Genomic DNA, 16,485 nt, shown 5'->3' on the forward strand with positions numbered 1-16,485 from the left:
CGTACTTTTACGCCAACAACTCGGACAAGATCAAGTCGCCCGTGGCGTCACTGAAGTTCAGAAGTGATTCAGGTCCGGTTGAGGTCAATGACCTGCAAGTTCCTATTGACGTCATGATGCCGCAGAAACCAGGTACTGTGGTGGTGCAGACAGAGCGCGGGGAGACCTCGCCGACTGGACAGGACGTCATGTCGGTGAGAAAATACTTGTATTACTGTAACTGCAGTACATATATCTTCATTCACTGTAAGAGCATTTACATTACACAATTAAATTAAATGCATTTTCAGGAGAGTCCCGTATGAAAACTTTCGCAGTCATTACAGATCTTCAAACCTTCTTGGTAGTCTATTCTTTCAAAGTTTGCTTGAGACTTCCACGGTATTACAATCCATTACGACGAAAGTGACCATGATGTTCTTTCTGCAACTCTCATGATTGAAATTTAACCTGCCTAGACTGAGCTTTTTCAAGGGATCCGTGGGAATATTTGCTAACAATATTTTAGGGAAGTTTGGTTTCCCTAACGTAAGCCGTTCTGATGCTATCTGACATCAAGTTGGCGATGGCACTTTTACCCCCCACCCCCACCAGTCTAGATAGTGTTAAGTCTCACATGCGACCAGCGACATGTACGAGGGTGGATCAAAAAGTTATCGGCCTCACCTAGAAAACGTCGTGGCAGAAAAAAATTTCTTACACTATGTTTCAACATAGTCCCCTCTAACTGCAATGCACTTGGTCCAGTGATGTTCCGGGTTTGTTTTCCCCTTGTGGAAGAAGGTTGAATCTGGAGCCCCCAGATAGGGCTCACCCGCACTGATGACGTCATCATTACCATAAAAACGTTGACCACGTAAGTGGAACGTCAGTTTAGGAAATAGGTAGAAGTCCGAGGGTGCTAGGTCAGGTGAATTGGAAGGGTGGGGTTAGACTTCAAAGCCAAATTCGTTTGCTGCTGTCACTGACCCCTATGCTGTGTGGACAGGTGCATTGTCATCACGCCAGCTCGGTGCTTTCCTCTCCTTATCTCTTTGATCGTTGTCCTCAACTGTTGCTATTCTGTTAAATAGTACTCCCCATTGATGTTTTAACCTATTCACAGGTATTCAGTCATGATTACTCCCTTGCTGTCCCAGAAAACAGAGACAAAACCCCTGTCAACGGATGAAACTCGATAAAACTTCTTGGGGGCCGGGAAACATTCTTCATTCATTGTTTGTTCTGTTGTTTTGATTTGGGGTGAAAGTGGTGAAATCATGTCTCATCTTGGGTGAAAAATATTTTGAGGTAATTGCATGGATTGGACTGAATTCGTTCCTTGAAATGTCCAGCTTGTTTAACTTCTGATGTTCAGAAAACATTCTAGGCACCCACCTTACAGACAGGTTGCTCATCCCCAGGATGTCTGACAAAACATTGTGAACAGAGCCACAACACAGGCTAAAGACTCTGCTACATGTTGGACAGTCTCACATCTGTCATTTACTACCATGTGATGGATGGCCTCAACTGGATTGTCCATGGTGCTGATTTGTGGCATCCTGACATATGTTCATTTTTGGTTCTCACCTTGCAGCGCTTGTAGCTAGCAACCCACTTCTTTATAGTTGAATAAGAAGGAGAGTCATCACCAAGTGTCCTGACCATGTTTTCATGGATTTCCTTACGAGAAATCCCTCTTTATCGATATACATGATCACAGCACACGCTTCTGTTGCGGCCATTTTGTGATTTTGCCCTCACCCGCCCCATTTTCACGGGGCGTCACGTGCTAACTAATGAATACAGAAATTTGAATTTTTGTGTGCAGTGATGTAAGACATCATAGTATACAGTTATACTAAAGAATAGGAGTTTGCCCTTTATTTTCTAGGTGAGGCCGAGAACTTTTTGATCCACCCTCGTACATGGACTAAGAACATTAACATCAACTTTAACAGTTTCGCTGCTGATCAGCGGAAACTGACATCAACGTCAGCATTTAAAAACAGACTCTAGATACTGTGCCTGTACTGTAACTGAGTTGTACATGTATATAATGTTGTGTTCAATTTGTAACTTCAAGTTATGAATGTATGTTTTGATGTATTTGCCCAGGGGTACCTGAAAATCAGATCAATGGATCTGAGGTATGCCCTAGTAAAATAAAGAAAACTTGAAACTTGAAACATGTATTTTCAGGTACATAACTTCACCATTACTGAAGGTGCCAGCTCCGTCCATGTCACCGTCACACCTGACGTGGAAGGAATACCACTCCGTTTGTTTCTCGGTATCAACAGCGCCCCCTCCCGAAAGGTATTTCGCAAGGCAATGTCCATGCCGTCGGCGGTCGGTTCACTGTACTCCATTCCATTAGGAAACAACTCTTACCTTCGACCAGATCCTTTCCAGTGGCTGCTGCCTGCTAGTGACTTGGGACTTACCGGCTCCGAGCAACTTTTTCTTGGTAAATAACAAGTATATCCTTTTGAGGCCGACGCCCATTTTCATCTCGCATAGCGCCTGAACGGCTTGCACTAGAACCGTCAAATTTGGTGACTTCTCCTAAAATTTATTTAAATAGAGTTAAGTCTAGTCTTTTTGACCTAGCAGTGCTGCAAAAATACAATATTGCGTTGCAAGAATTTAGGGTACAAGATAAATGTTAACATTGGAAATAACAGTTGACATGTCTTTCCAGTGGTAACAATTTATTATTGTATTATTACTGTACTTTTATTAGCTTCTTTTAATTTCTAGGTACCTTTGCAAGCCTCACCCCACCCGAGCCAACCTCAACCCCATTTATGTGTTGATACTGTAATAATCATGAATTGATATGCATACATAGTAACCTTGATCCGTCGTGTAATTATCATAATATTACATTCAAAATAAAGACATAGTCAAGGAATTTTTTTTCATCTGATCACAAAATTGTTCTTTTTCTAATCGCAAGTACAGCCGGCTTTGTGATAATGGCATGCTCTTCATATCTTTACTTTCCCCCTTTCAGGAGAGATAACATATGTTTAATAGGGTTTCTTCTTTACTTAAGGCGTGGACCACGAGCCTTTTACAGATGACATCGACACCAACGATGACACAGTGATTTGGGGTGATTTGTCAAAAGCGTTGGAACTGGGATATGGTGGAGTAAACTTCACCATGAACTACACACTCCAGATCTTCACCTCCGCCTGTCTTTTCTTCGACAACGATCAACAACTGTGGAGTACCGAGGGATGTGAGGTACGCATGTGGTACTAATCATCAACAAAATATTCTAATGTTCGCAATAATTTAATATATCATATTAAAAGCAATGTTATCATCAACGTTACACAACAGCTGTTGATAGACAACAGACACGCCACGGGTGTGTCGAATCATTTTATTTCGTTAGGCCACAACACATAAATTTTATGGATGACATCCACGCCCGCATTAATTTTCGTCTGATTTTGAAAAAAAAAACAAGAAAATGTGTTGCCTTCTGACATTAGTCAACATGCCGAAAATGGGCAAAGGTGTCTGTTGCCATGCCGAAAGGTGGATGGCAGAGAGGAGACAAGAAAAGGCTCTGATTTAATGTTTTGTTTCTTACTTTGATGCAGTGATATGTGATGCTGGCTGCGTATATGTGATGTTCCTACTGAATCAAAACCATTTGTACAATGATTAAGTCAAAATTTTACATTGTAGGAGCCTTGTTTTTTTCGGCCCACCTTGTTTTTTTTTCGCCCGCTCGCAGTAGACTTGGAGGATGCCATCCATAAAATTTACTTGCTGTAGCCTTACCTGGAAATACAGATACGAAGAAAACAAATCATAGATTTAAAAGCTAAGCCATATACCTAAGAACTAAGAAATAATTCAAATTCACCGCGAGTTGCGGCTACGAACATACAAACATGACCGGAAACAACACCTTCCCAATCTTCTTTCAAAAAAAAAATTGAGAACAAACGGGTCAGCATATCAGAGTAAACGTTCGTAAAACACGTCCTCTGTCAGCTTAAAGAGGTTATGAGGAGCAGATCGTTTGATTGGCTATAAGTAATTAAGTAGTAGGCTTGTAGTCACGAGGGCCAACAAGGAGGCTACGTCACCATCATAGAAACTACTTTTAGTCACCATGCATCAGTTACTGACGGTGGATAGCTAAGTTATCGTTTATCTCTTTTATATTATCCTCTAGGTTGGTTCATTGACGACCACTACATTGACCCACTGCCTGTGTGACCATCTCACCGCGTTCGGCTCCGACTTCCAGTTCTTCGTGGCGCCGAACTCCCTGAACATCCTGGAGGCTCTGGAAGGGTTTACAAACATCATGGACAACCCGTCGGTTGTCATCACCATCGGAGTCCTGTTTGGACTTTATCTTCTGATTGTGATATGGGCAAGAAGGGAGGACAAAAAAGATGGACTAAAGGTAAAGGGCATTCTTGACAACCACAGCTTAAAAGATTAAGAGTAAAACTAGAAAAGCCGACATTTGCTTGGGAGCAAATGCAGCAGATGGCTTCACCACATCCCCCGTTCCAAAAATGGATCTATAAAACAATGGCTGCCAATAGTGTATACATCTCCCCCAATGGAATCTGGAATCTAACCCAAAAATGGCAGAGATGAATCCATTTAAAGAAATGGCAGAAGGAGAAGAAGGAGAAGGAGAAGGAGAAACACGAGGGAACACAATATGTCTTCACCACTTTGTGGTGAAGCCATAATAAGCAGCTCAAAAGAAAGAAAATAATTTAAGTGCTCCCCGATAAGCTAGTTCTCGCAAATTAAATACAGTGTGTCCGAAAGGTGTCCGAGAGGACACCTGTCGGAATTGGATACCTTAGAACTGCCACGTCCATTTTTATATAGTTACGACCCTGCCCCAGGAGGACAACTGCCTTCCCCAACAAGAGGACACTTTTTTTGTTCGAACTCCACCATGCCATCGATCTTGTGCCCTTTGGAAAGGCACTTTACACGACTTCCTTTACTTCACTCAGGTGAAAATGAGTGTGCCAGAATGATCGATTATCATGGTGGTGGGCATTGAAAAGAAAACCAAACCAAACAAACATTGATGATTCTAGCTTAGTTCGTTATAGTTAGAGTAAAACAATACCTGATCCAGCTGATTCTTTTTGTTGATGAATGATTTTACTGTACTCATAGCTAAGTTTCCTATGCGTACATTTTTTTTCTCTCATTACAGGTGGGTGCTACAGTGTTGGAAGGGTCGAATCGAGGCAGACATACATACGAAGTTATGGTTTACACCGGGACCCGAGCCAACGCTGGGACCAGTGCAGAGGTAGGGCATAAGTGTTTATAATGTATTGATCTGAGCGTAGTAACAATTAAAACATTGGCGCAGTCATTATCCAAAAAGCAGATAAAGAATAATAAAGAGGTTGTAAAGCGAACATATGTCAGGTTGCAGATTGCAATCTATCAGAATATGGCGACCAGGATATGTGCCACTAGAATTACTGACAATACTTCTAAGTAGAAAGCCCCGACCGATTTTTTTGGCGACGTTTAAGGAAGGAGCCTAATGGTACAGAATTGTGTGCAATTCGCAAGAATTCTAGGAATTGTACAGGCATTTTGTCTACAGGCAGGCAATATCCACAGGGATGTCTCCCAGCTCGCCATCGCAATGTTTGTTTTCATTGCCAGTCTTGTCTGAACATTGGGATATTCGTTTCATGTCACCTTTAAGACCAATGGCTGATCGAGATGTACAAAAGGAGGACCATCCCTACACAATTTAACATCTTGATCGTGATCTCTGTCGACCCAGACTCAGATTGGAATCTCTACTTGAAGGATCTGCTATTCTTCAAGATTGTATTCGCTACACTGATATCTGTATGTCCATGTCCCGCAGGTGTTCCTGGTGCTTAGAGGAGAGTTGGGTCAGTCTGTTCCGTATGTGTTGGAAGACAAAACCCGCATTACGTTCAAGCAAGGCGCTGTAGACACGTTTGTGGTGACGTCAGACTTTCATCTGGGTCCAATATATGCCATCCATATTTGGCACAATAACATCGGCCCTGACCCGTCTTGGTAAGGGTTTTCTCTCGCCGAGTTATAGCATTTCATACTGAATGTTTTGGTTTTATGGCATTCGAACTATATTGGTTCTGTAGATATTCTATTTTATGATAGCTTAGAAAGTGTCAAATTTGAATGTGCTCTTGGAAAGGAACTTAAAGTCGGTTTGAAGTATTTTCATGCAATGGTACAAATGTGGAAATATTATTGTCAATTTCCAATGAGTATGTCATGAATGACATAGGTATCTTGACCAAGTCATCATTACTGACGTCCAAGATGATGATAAGCACACGTTCCTGTGCAAAAGGTGAGTTTGCCGGTGTGTTTTTAGCCTAGGATACAAAAAACCACATTTTCTATTCTGTAACATAATTTATTGTTCAAACTTGCAGTCCTAATCGGGTTTGAATTTCAAATCCATATAAATATATGAACGACATTAAAACGACATATCATATGAGAAAACTTTCTTGCACGACAATTGCACATCGTACAATGTATGGCAAACAACATAAAGAGAGTAACAAACAATAAAATAAATGTGTTGAGTAAGACCTAATGACGAATAAAACCTAACATATCTATACCATAATAAGGGATAGCACAAGTCTTCGATAAAGTGTTACAGTCGAGTGGGCATATCAACGGAGGCGTTCGAATGAGTCTTTTTAATGTTTGAAGATGATTTTACAATACACATAGCTTGTTTCATCAAGTAGGTCTGTACTTCGTATTGCCTCTGTCTGTTTCCCATATAATATTTTTTGCATAATGATATGATTGGTGACCTTGTTTTCCATTATATAATAATATAACAGCTGGCTGGCAGTAGAAGAGGGAGACGGGAAAGTGGACCGTGTGCTGTATAAGGCAAGTCACGACGATCTGATCCGCTTCGGTCGTCTTTTCTCCACTAAAACTTCCAAGGACTTCCGAGATGAACATCTGTGGTTTTCCGTGATTGGTCGGCCAGCAACAAGGTAGGAGTTCATTCATCATGAACCTTCAAGTTGGTTGACGTACATTCGATCTATAGCTATGTATACTGCTACTTCTACTACTACAACAACTGTGCAGTTACTATTACCACTACTGCTACTACTACTACTACTACTACAACTGCACAGTTACTGTTACTGCTACTACTTCTACTACAACAACTGTACAGTTACTACTACTACTACTACTACTACTTCTACTACTACAACTGTACCATTACTACTAATACTACTTCTACTACTACAACTTTACAGCTATATATACTGCTACAACCACTTCTACTACTATCACTACTATTACTACCACAACTTGGAGGATTATATACTTTTATGAACAATCGTTGATTGACCTCTCCTAGTAACTTGTACCAATATGTTCATAACTGTATGCTGTATATATGCTCATATAACATACAAAGGATATGACGATGTTTTTGGAGATAAGGTAAATGATAGCAGCTTGCATAAGTGTATTTAGAACTGTTAGAGCAATTATAATTGCCTCTCTCTCTCTCTTTCTCTCACTCTCACACTCTCTCTCTCTTTCTTTCTCTCTCTCACTCTCCTACGATGGATACGATGGAATTAATAATGATCTGGGTTTTTTTCAGTCCCTTTACCCGAGTGCAGCGCGTCTCCTGCTGCCTGTCTCTGCTGATGTGTACGATGCTCACCAACATCATGTTCTTCGGCCGGGGTGACGCTTACCAGAAGCCAGCTCCAGTCTACATCCTGGGGTTCCAAGTACAGTTTCCCATCTCCTGGGGCGAGGTACGAGCTGCACTAGCCTGACTAAGCCACCCCACTAGCAACAGCTTTTGACGCCGTTCAAAGTTAAAACTCTTGATCCAACACAAGGGACATGTTCTCCCCTAAGGCGTTTGATTACGTCTACAAATATTCATTTTTCCCTTGCACTATCCGACAATAGAAGAGCCCCGGCAAAGATGAAAATGAAGATCATTCACTCTGGTCTTCTTCAAAATACTGATCCATTGAGTTCTGGCTCGCGGGAGAAAGTTCTAGCTAAAAGCAATCAATGGTGTCGAATAAAAAAAATACCTTTTTCATGTAACTACCAAGTCACTAACAGCACAGATCGTTACCGCCAACATGACAGATCGTTACCACCAACACGTGTTATCCAAAGTATGTTTGTAATCATAGTGTTGGAAGCTGTATTTTTTTCATATATATCAGAGAATCCTGAGCTCCTGTTGATGCTTTAGTCAGAATTCTCTATAACAGCATTTTGAGAGATCGTTAATATTGCTAATGACCATACATATCAATCTGTAGTACGATCTCACGCCGGGTCCTTCTATGTTACAGATAATAATCGGTATCCAGAGTGCTCTGATGGTGATCCCCGTGAATCTGATCATTGTCCAGATTTTCCGGAATTGTGCGGCCAGACCTCCTAGGAAAATCAGCACTGGTAACGTTACCTTTCTAATTATTTTCTATCTCCTAGGTAAGTCTGCATACTCATTACCGACTATATTATTATTAAGTCTGCTTCGTGCTGCATAAAAGTCACATGGGAGGGCTTTGCTCCTTCCAGCTCTTGGAACCATTTGTAAGTCATTATCCTAAAGATTGAATATACAAAATTCGGAATCGATGCTCTTCATGCACATGGGGTATACGATGACAGTCATCATTATAATTAAAACATATAAAGGGACTTTGATTGTTATCTCAGCACTACCAAGTGCCTGTCCTTGCCTAGTCCTGAGCTAGGAGTGTCAAAATGTGACACCGGTGGACAAAACCACAAAGGAGCAAGAGGCTGCAAGAGTCTGATACCGAAGTCTCTTATAGTCCAAACCCATTAAATATGAGGTCCTCGTATTTGATGGGTTTGGACTATAAAAGACTTTGGTATCAGACTCTTGCAGCCTCTTGCTCCGTTGTGGTTTTGTCCACCGGTGTCACATTTTGACACTCCTAGCACGTATTTCAACTGCTCCTTCCCCTGCTATCATGGTCCTTTGTAGCCTAGTTACCAAACCTATTATACATGTGGCTCCCGAGGCCTACAGCAAGCGCAAAGAGAATGTGCAAGTGTGCAATGAATGGATGAATGGATCGTTTCCTATATGCTTAATTTGCGTCCAATATAACCAAGACTGGAAACAAGAATGAAAACAAACATTGCCATTGCGGCGGTGGTTGCTGTTAGGGTTATTGTTTGCATGACTTTCAGGAAGACTTGGTACCTAGACAGATACAGTGCACTGAGTGTATTGTGAACGAGCCCCGGGGTCACAGAAAGTAGGGCATCCGGCATCCGGGGCAGAGAGGTTCCAAAAGGTTTCCAGGAATGTGGGCATAGGATGTGAGTCAGAGACATGCCTGTTGACACTCCATTCCTGTGGACAAAATAAATGCCTGTACAATTCCTAGAATTCTTGAGAATTGCACTCAATACTGTACCACTAGGCTCCTCCCTGAGACGTCGCCAATAAAACACAGGCATATAAAATACAAATGACGCCCGGGACGTATTACGATCAAACACATTTTACAGTTGGTGTGCGGGGCGTGTCGAGGAGGGATCCTGGCGGCACACCCTCCCCAGTCATGTCCTTCAGCCGGGACGACCCTGCCTTCGCTCGCAGGTCAGGAGTCTACTCAGTGTCCTCGTCGACAGAAGGCGAGAACGCACGCACCACTACTGACGGCGGTTTAACAGTACAAACAGTCGTTTCAGTAGAAGAAGTTGAACCCCCGGAAGATACCGTCAGCAGTAGAGAAGAGGAAAGATACGACGCCTTAGGTTTATATGACTTTTCTGTGGTTACCTATAGTAAAACTCATGGGTATTCGTTACTCGTTATTTAATAACCCCCAAGCAGATATTTTCGTGACTGCTGAGACAGGATCAAATTGTTCCGGTAGTGTCCAGGTGCCAGACAATTTGCCGATATCGCCCCTCAGGGTGAAGATTGTTTCATCTCGAATTTTCCATTTTATGACGACATGAGAAAACAATCATTTACCACCGTGTCCAAAATGCTCATGTACTTCCCCACCATTCCCTACACGTAAAACAATTTAACTACTAATATCAAAGAACCCACATATTATTGAAGAAGTGGGTAAATTCGTTCTCCATTGCCTAAAAAGAAGAAGCCAAACCCAGTAAAAGCTAGTATTATTTATATTGTAGAACAGATTATAACATTAGACGTAGATATAGATTCACACACCTTTGTATTTTCTTTTTTATGTTGTTTGTAACTCAGGCATGTATTGATTTTACAAAAAACTTTGTTATCTTCATACTTTGCATAACCCGACCGAGTTTAGTAGTTAAAGTGTTGAAAATCTATATCGTATAATAGAAATAAATCTTGTTCTTGGTGATGATGCAGTTCTTAAAAATGCCCTACATCTTCTTTAAAAATAGGCAATGTTTTATCAATCTTCTGCAAGTACTTTTTTTGGTTTTCTTAGCAATTATATCATTCATTCTTGTATTACAGTGATGAAAAGTGACCTTTCCGTGAAAGTCGATCAACTGGCGAAGAATAAAAAGAGAAAGAAGCGTCTTTTACCATGGTGGTGTGTCTTCTTTGGTAAGAATTTGGTCATTATTAGTGTGTCAAGCTTGTCTGAAACAGTGATAATTGTAAGTTCACAAGTACCTTACATCCGCAGTCAAGGACTATATCTATGATAACTAGAGTTCCCGAGCTCATTCCTTCGCCAGATGATAGTAATCTTTATGACTGACAATTCGTAGATTATTCCCCCTGATTGTGAAAATAGGATGCTCATTATCATGAATTAAATCAATTTATCATATACCCAACCAAAGGACAGTCTTATATAAACGAACAATGCCATTCTAGCATTTCCTTATAAATTTTGCAAATAAGGCCCTGGTTTGAAGACATTGTGTTTAGTGTTTACTGAACTTTCAAATGCAACAAGTATGAAATTCAAGGCAGTTTTATCTTTTAGTATTCCAAAAATAAATAAAAAAAGAACTTATAAAAAATAAAGATAAAAAACTACAGGCAGTTACAATTACATAATTGTAAAATTTTCTCATTAATTATACAAGTTAAGTCTTCATTTACACAATTATTTTTTGCCTGTGTATGTCTCGTTTAACTTTTTTTGTATAAAATGCAGCATGGCTCCTTGTGCTGGGTACCTGCGTCGTATCCTCGTTCTTCACCATGTTGTACGGGTTCGAGTACGGACGGAAGAAGGCAGAGGCCTGGGTTCTCACGTTCCTTACGTCCTTTGTCTTCGACCTGGCCATCTCTCAACCACTCAAGATCATCCTGCTAGGTTTCTTCTTCGCGTTGCTAATAAAAGTAAAACATTATCGCATTATCATAAAACTAACCACCACTTGAATTATAAAGTTGATGGAGACTGAGCGATTCAGCTTTTCAATTTCTGATGAGTTAATTTCTTTTTGAGTTGGAGAACAGTTTAATTTTTTTCACATAAAACTAACCATGTTTAACAGAATCCATTTGCCATTTGCAGTACGATGAAACAGTGACGTCTATAGCTGGGGCAAAGCAAGTCAGAACTATGTGCCATTTAGGGACTTGGAATTGTAAATGCAACCAATGCACAGAATTATATATTTGATCACACCTGGCAATGAAAACATACATTGCCATAGATAGGGTAGTGGAAAGGGTGATGTTAGGGTTATTGTTTGCATGGCACTGCCATATTATCATGATTTTGAGAAAACCGTGATACCCTACCCTTCCCGGGTATATAGTAAACGAGCCCCCGGGTCACAGAAAGGTCATGTAGGGAATCAGGCAGACAGGTTCTTCCAAGGGTTTCCAGGAATTCGGGCATGTCAACAACCAGAGCTGGGAGAGATTCCTGTGGACATTCCATGCCTGTGGACAAAATGCCTGTACCATTCCTAGAATTCTTGCAAACTGCACACAATGCTGTATCATAAGGCTCCTCCTTGGTACGTTGCCAAAAATGCGTCGAGATTAAGGGAACGAAACTTTCACGTAAGCGTTAACATGTGAGTAAAGGGCGAATTCTGTGCATTGTGACCATTTCTTGTAGGAATACAATCTGAGACTTAATCGATCAAACTTTATTGCATAATACCCAAAATTTACATAGTCAGGAGGGAGGGGGGCATTCTCCCTAAATTTTGTTACAAAATTTTCAAAAAACAATAACACAGACAGTAACACAGAGATTACGAGATGACACAATTTTACACTTCTGTGATAATAGCGTCATGACCCACAACTATGCATGTTATTATAGAGTATGATGGTATATAGTTCGATCACTGGCAGAGTCAGCCATTGTTAATTTGTGTCTTTCACTCTTTTTACGGTGTTACACAGTTTCAGCATTAATTTTTTCAACGTTTTTATGATTTGTTGTCTTTTTTATCATACATCTCGTTCCACAAGACTGCCCATCCGGGCCCCGGTTTGGAAATGTTACCTCAGCACAAATAGCGGAGTTTTATGCTTACGATTGCCTTGTATCATTTTCTTTTTATTACCAAAGAAGCCTGATTCCCTGGAGGACGATCTCTCCCCATCCCAGCTGCGTGATGATGAGGTGTTTCTTGGACTACAGGATGAACATGTTGGTTTATAATCATTTGTTACTTCCTCTTCTTATTTTATATTCATTATGATCACATACTATGGTTGCACCACTTCAATATTTTCAATTTCAACATTTCTCACAAGAAATGGCAACGGCATGCCCAAGTTTGTTCACCTTTTTTTGCTGCTCTCAACGCAAGCACAAGGGCAATGGACATAGTCTTTGCCCAGGGCAAAAGATTGGTGGCGTGGTAGGATTCGAACTCGAGACCTCTTGGTTTCAAGTCGAACGCCCTGTCAAATCCACGATCTCAATTTCATATGAATTATTTAACCAAGTGGGACTAGTAGAAGAAGAATTGAAGAACTTTATTAATCTAGTAATATTTATTGAACGACGGATGGAATACGTATGAACTTTAACAATCATTGAATGAATTTCTATTGTCTATAAAGTCTTCTGATCCCCATTTGCACCATGGAGGATTTACAAGTACAATACATTAAAAACGCAATGTGCTTATTACCATTATCAGGCTATGCAAGCACACACAGAAAATACAAGTATGTATGCATCAGTAAGCATTTTTTCCCTTTCCCTGCGCTTACAATTAGACATTTTTGTTTCAGACTAAACACAAATCCAAGAAGAAACATAAACCGACTGGACCTCCAGGAAAAGACAGACTTGCGGTTGCGAGAGAACAGCGGTTCATAGAACTGGGTCTGAGAGATGCGTGTTACGACTTTGTGTTCTACACCAGCTACATCATTCTTTTACTAGTCATAGCGAACGGGAGCAGAGACAGTTCCATGTATCACATGAACACCCACCTCTACAATACAATTGTTAATCCCTTTGCAAAGGTAAGAGTCTTTGTATGAGTTTTTTTTTAATCTTGATTTGTGTTTTTATTATAATAATACATGTTGACTTGTTATAGAAAATCACTAGAAAGTACAAATTGATACAGACATGTTTTGGCGTTGCTTGTTAAATTCTCTCGTCAATCATCAGGCTCGTTGGAACGTAATTATGTTTACCGAAGGGAAACATATTGTTTTTACTCAGTTTCTTCCGCTTCTTCTTCTTCTTCTCCAAACAGTGACCTGTGACCTGACCAATGACATGATTTGTTGATGTCTGTCACCAGGGTGACAGGTGTTGGGTTACATAATGTTGCAATTTTATGGTCTGCTCTGCTCCTTTTACCATACACTAGTAGTACATGTATGTGAATGTGTTTGAGTAAGAATTAACAGAGCAGACCATTTCCGAAGGTAAACATGATGGATTTGCTTCGCAAATGTTACTTCTCTAGTTTATAACCTGTTTTACGAATCTTTTTATCCCTTTATATTGTACAGTAATAGATTTATTATTAGGATTAAGAGGGACATGCAGTGATTAGGAGAGAGAGGGGGAGAGAGTCAAAGCATAAAAAAAAGATAAAGTAGAAATATACAATCAACTAGAGAAGTAACATTTGCAAAGCAAATCCATCATGTTTACCTCCTGACATGGTCTGCCCTGTTAATTCTTAAACACATTCTTATACATGTACTACTAGTATATAGTGAAAGGAGCAGAGCAGACCATGAAATTGCAACATTATGTAACCCAACACCAGTCACCATGGTGTCAGGCATCAACAAATCATGTCAATGTTTAGGTCACAGGTCACTGTTTGGAGAAGAAGAAGAAGAGGAAGAAACTGAGTAAAAACAATATGTTTCCTTCGGTAAGCATAATGAATACGTAAAAATGACAACTTCTCTTTGCTTTTTATATCAGATCAAAGATTTCGCAACGTTTTGGAAATTCGTCAGAGATCACGTCGTTTCAGATCTTCACGACGTGAGATGGTACAACGGAGACGGATTATACAGAGCGGGCTTCATGACTGATACAAGTTCCTTCCTCGTCGGACGTCCCCGGCTCCGCCAAATCCGAGTCCAGAAAGGTTTGTGCCACATATTATATACCTGACACATTTCTTCATTATTGGTCTTCATAGTGTGACGTACAAAAAATTATAGCAACAAGGATACTTGTAAGTTCGGAGTACAGAAGACAGGCTGAAATCAATTTTGTGTTACATTTACTTTCTTTGTATTTTTTTTTCATGGGCTCCCTTTAAAATCAGCCGATTGAAGGTACCACCTATGTATCCCGAAGATCTATAAAATAGAATAAAAATACAAAAAATTAACATATAAGATATACACATTTCAGATATTGATATTTTCAACACTTTATTGAGAAAGTCTTGATAACAGAGATCGTTTTAGTGTGACGGTTTTAGCTATGAGTCACCTGGCAGAAGTTTGACGTTTCAAACAAAAGGCTCCTGAAATCAATATCACCTATAATATTAGTAAAACGCTGTCAATGTGACGTTGAGTGACTTGTTTACTTCCAGACGAAAGCTGTGATGTCCCCGCACCTTTGTGGAGGATGCTGACTGACTGTGATCAGCCTTACAGCCTGCTGAATACTGACGTCAACAGTTATGACGTCGGCTGGACACGTCTGGACAACGTGACCTTTGACGCACTGACCAGCTTGGACAACATTTCCCACTACCAGAGGCCGTGGATCTACCAGTATGCATCATTGAGTGGTAAGAACTGGATTCATCTATCATTCTGTCATCGCCAACTACAGGGCCTAGTTCACTGTCAACTGAATCTTGACTTTACTAGTTCAGTTTGTACTGAAGCTAGATGTTTATAATTAGTATTAGTTCAGTGCACTAAATGCACTAAAACTAGGAGTTACTGGTTCAGTGTGCACTGAAGTTAGGTGTTACTGGTTCACTGTGCACTGAAGGTAGGTGTTACTGGTTCACTGTGTATGAAGCTAGGTGTTACTGGTTCACTGTGCCCTGAAGCTAGATGTTACTGTGTAACAGGCCAATTACTGCATTAGACAGTCTGGGGTCACGTGGTGAGAGCACGTGACCCAGACACGTCATTGGTCAAAGCCTGACCCCGCCTCCGCCATGCAAATGTCGCCCCGCCCTTCTGCGCGCACTATAAAATAGCGGGACGCGCCCTAGACCTGGGTTCTTCGCCTCTCTGAAGCTCCGTTCCAGCACACCGGTTTAGGTTAGTAGTAGTTTATGTAGTTGTCTTTGTCTTACTTTGGTATTTGTGTGTAACTTTGTAACTGTTCCGTTGTATAACTTTGTATTTGTAGTTCCATTCTATGTTGCAATACTTTGTATTCTATACCGCAGTTAGTCAATAAAGTTACATCAAATATAAATCGACCTGGCTTTGGTGTTACTTAGAGTGAGAGTCTAGTAACTTGTGCCTTAGAGTGAGAGTCTAAGGATTGTAACCGTAATCGTAACTGTAATCGTAACTGTAATCGTAACTGTAGACCAAATCCTACCCACGCAGAAAGACCGTTTGTTACATGGTTCCCACACGGAATTATATTTGCGCTGTGACCTTTGCCTACTGCGGTATATAGAATTGTAATTTTCATAGACTCCGTTTTGTACTTGTACTTTTTTGTCCTGGTGTAAACGAATGGTACTTTGAAGCTGTGTTGTTGCACCTGGCCTTTGTAAATTTGTCCCCTTGCCCGGCCCGAGCTTGCTGGAAAAGTTATATCTGATCCACATCTGACCGAAATTTAGCTTGGTTCTCTGGAAAACTTTTTGTCGCCTGTGTTTCGACCCTAGACTGAGCGTCACCACGTGTCGCAAATTCAAACTACCTTTTTCGTTCTGTTCCGATTAATTGCTACTTTGCTCCTTTCGCTGTGTGTTGTGATTCCCCAGCACCGCCTATAATTTTATCTGTGCTGTTATTTTGGCCCGCAGAACCTTGATTTTTTTTTCTATTCT

General features: G+C 40.6%; 1 protein-coding gene across 1 annotated transcript in view; it reads left to right on the forward strand.

Annotated features, from left to right (window-relative positions):
* Nucleotides 1–23: 23 nt before the first annotated feature.
* Nucleotides 24–16,485, forward strand: part of LOC109470112 (polycystic kidney disease protein 1-like 2) — a 19,884-nt gene continuing 3,422 nt past the window's right edge. Inside the window, exons 1-17 of the mRNA XM_019768895.1 lie at nt 24–194; nt 2,185–2,452; nt 3,044–3,237; nt 4,187–4,423; nt 5,207–5,305; nt 5,885–6,063; nt 6,296–6,361; nt 6,873–7,034; nt 7,664–7,823; nt 8,385–8,490; nt 9,586–9,834; nt 10,544–10,636; nt 11,199–11,386; nt 12,582–12,662; nt 13,256–13,492; nt 14,421–14,589; nt 15,049–15,249. Coding sequence (XP_019624454.1) covers nt 114–194; nt 2,185–2,452; nt 3,044–3,237; nt 4,187–4,423; nt 5,207–5,305; nt 5,885–6,063; nt 6,296–6,361; nt 6,873–7,034; nt 7,664–7,823; nt 8,385–8,490; nt 9,586–9,834; nt 10,544–10,636; nt 11,199–11,386; nt 12,582–12,662; nt 13,256–13,492; nt 14,421–14,589; nt 15,049–15,249 — 2,770 coding nt within the window. The 5' untranslated portion in view covers nt 24–113. The remainder of the gene's footprint in view (nt 195–2,184; nt 2,453–3,043; nt 3,238–4,186; nt 4,424–5,206; nt 5,306–5,884; nt 6,064–6,295; nt 6,362–6,872; nt 7,035–7,663; nt 7,824–8,384; nt 8,491–9,585; nt 9,835–10,543; nt 10,637–11,198; nt 11,387–12,581; nt 12,663–13,255; nt 13,493–14,420; nt 14,590–15,048; nt 15,250–16,485) is intronic.

The sequence above is a fragment of the Branchiostoma belcheri genome, unplaced genomic scaffold (genome assembly GCF_001625305.1).
Source record: "Branchiostoma belcheri isolate BF01 breed outbred unplaced genomic scaffold, Haploidv18h27 scaffold22, whole genome shotgun sequence".
Taxonomy (NCBI): domain Eukaryota; kingdom Metazoa; phylum Chordata; class Leptocardii; order Amphioxiformes; family Branchiostomatidae; genus Branchiostoma; species Branchiostoma belcheri.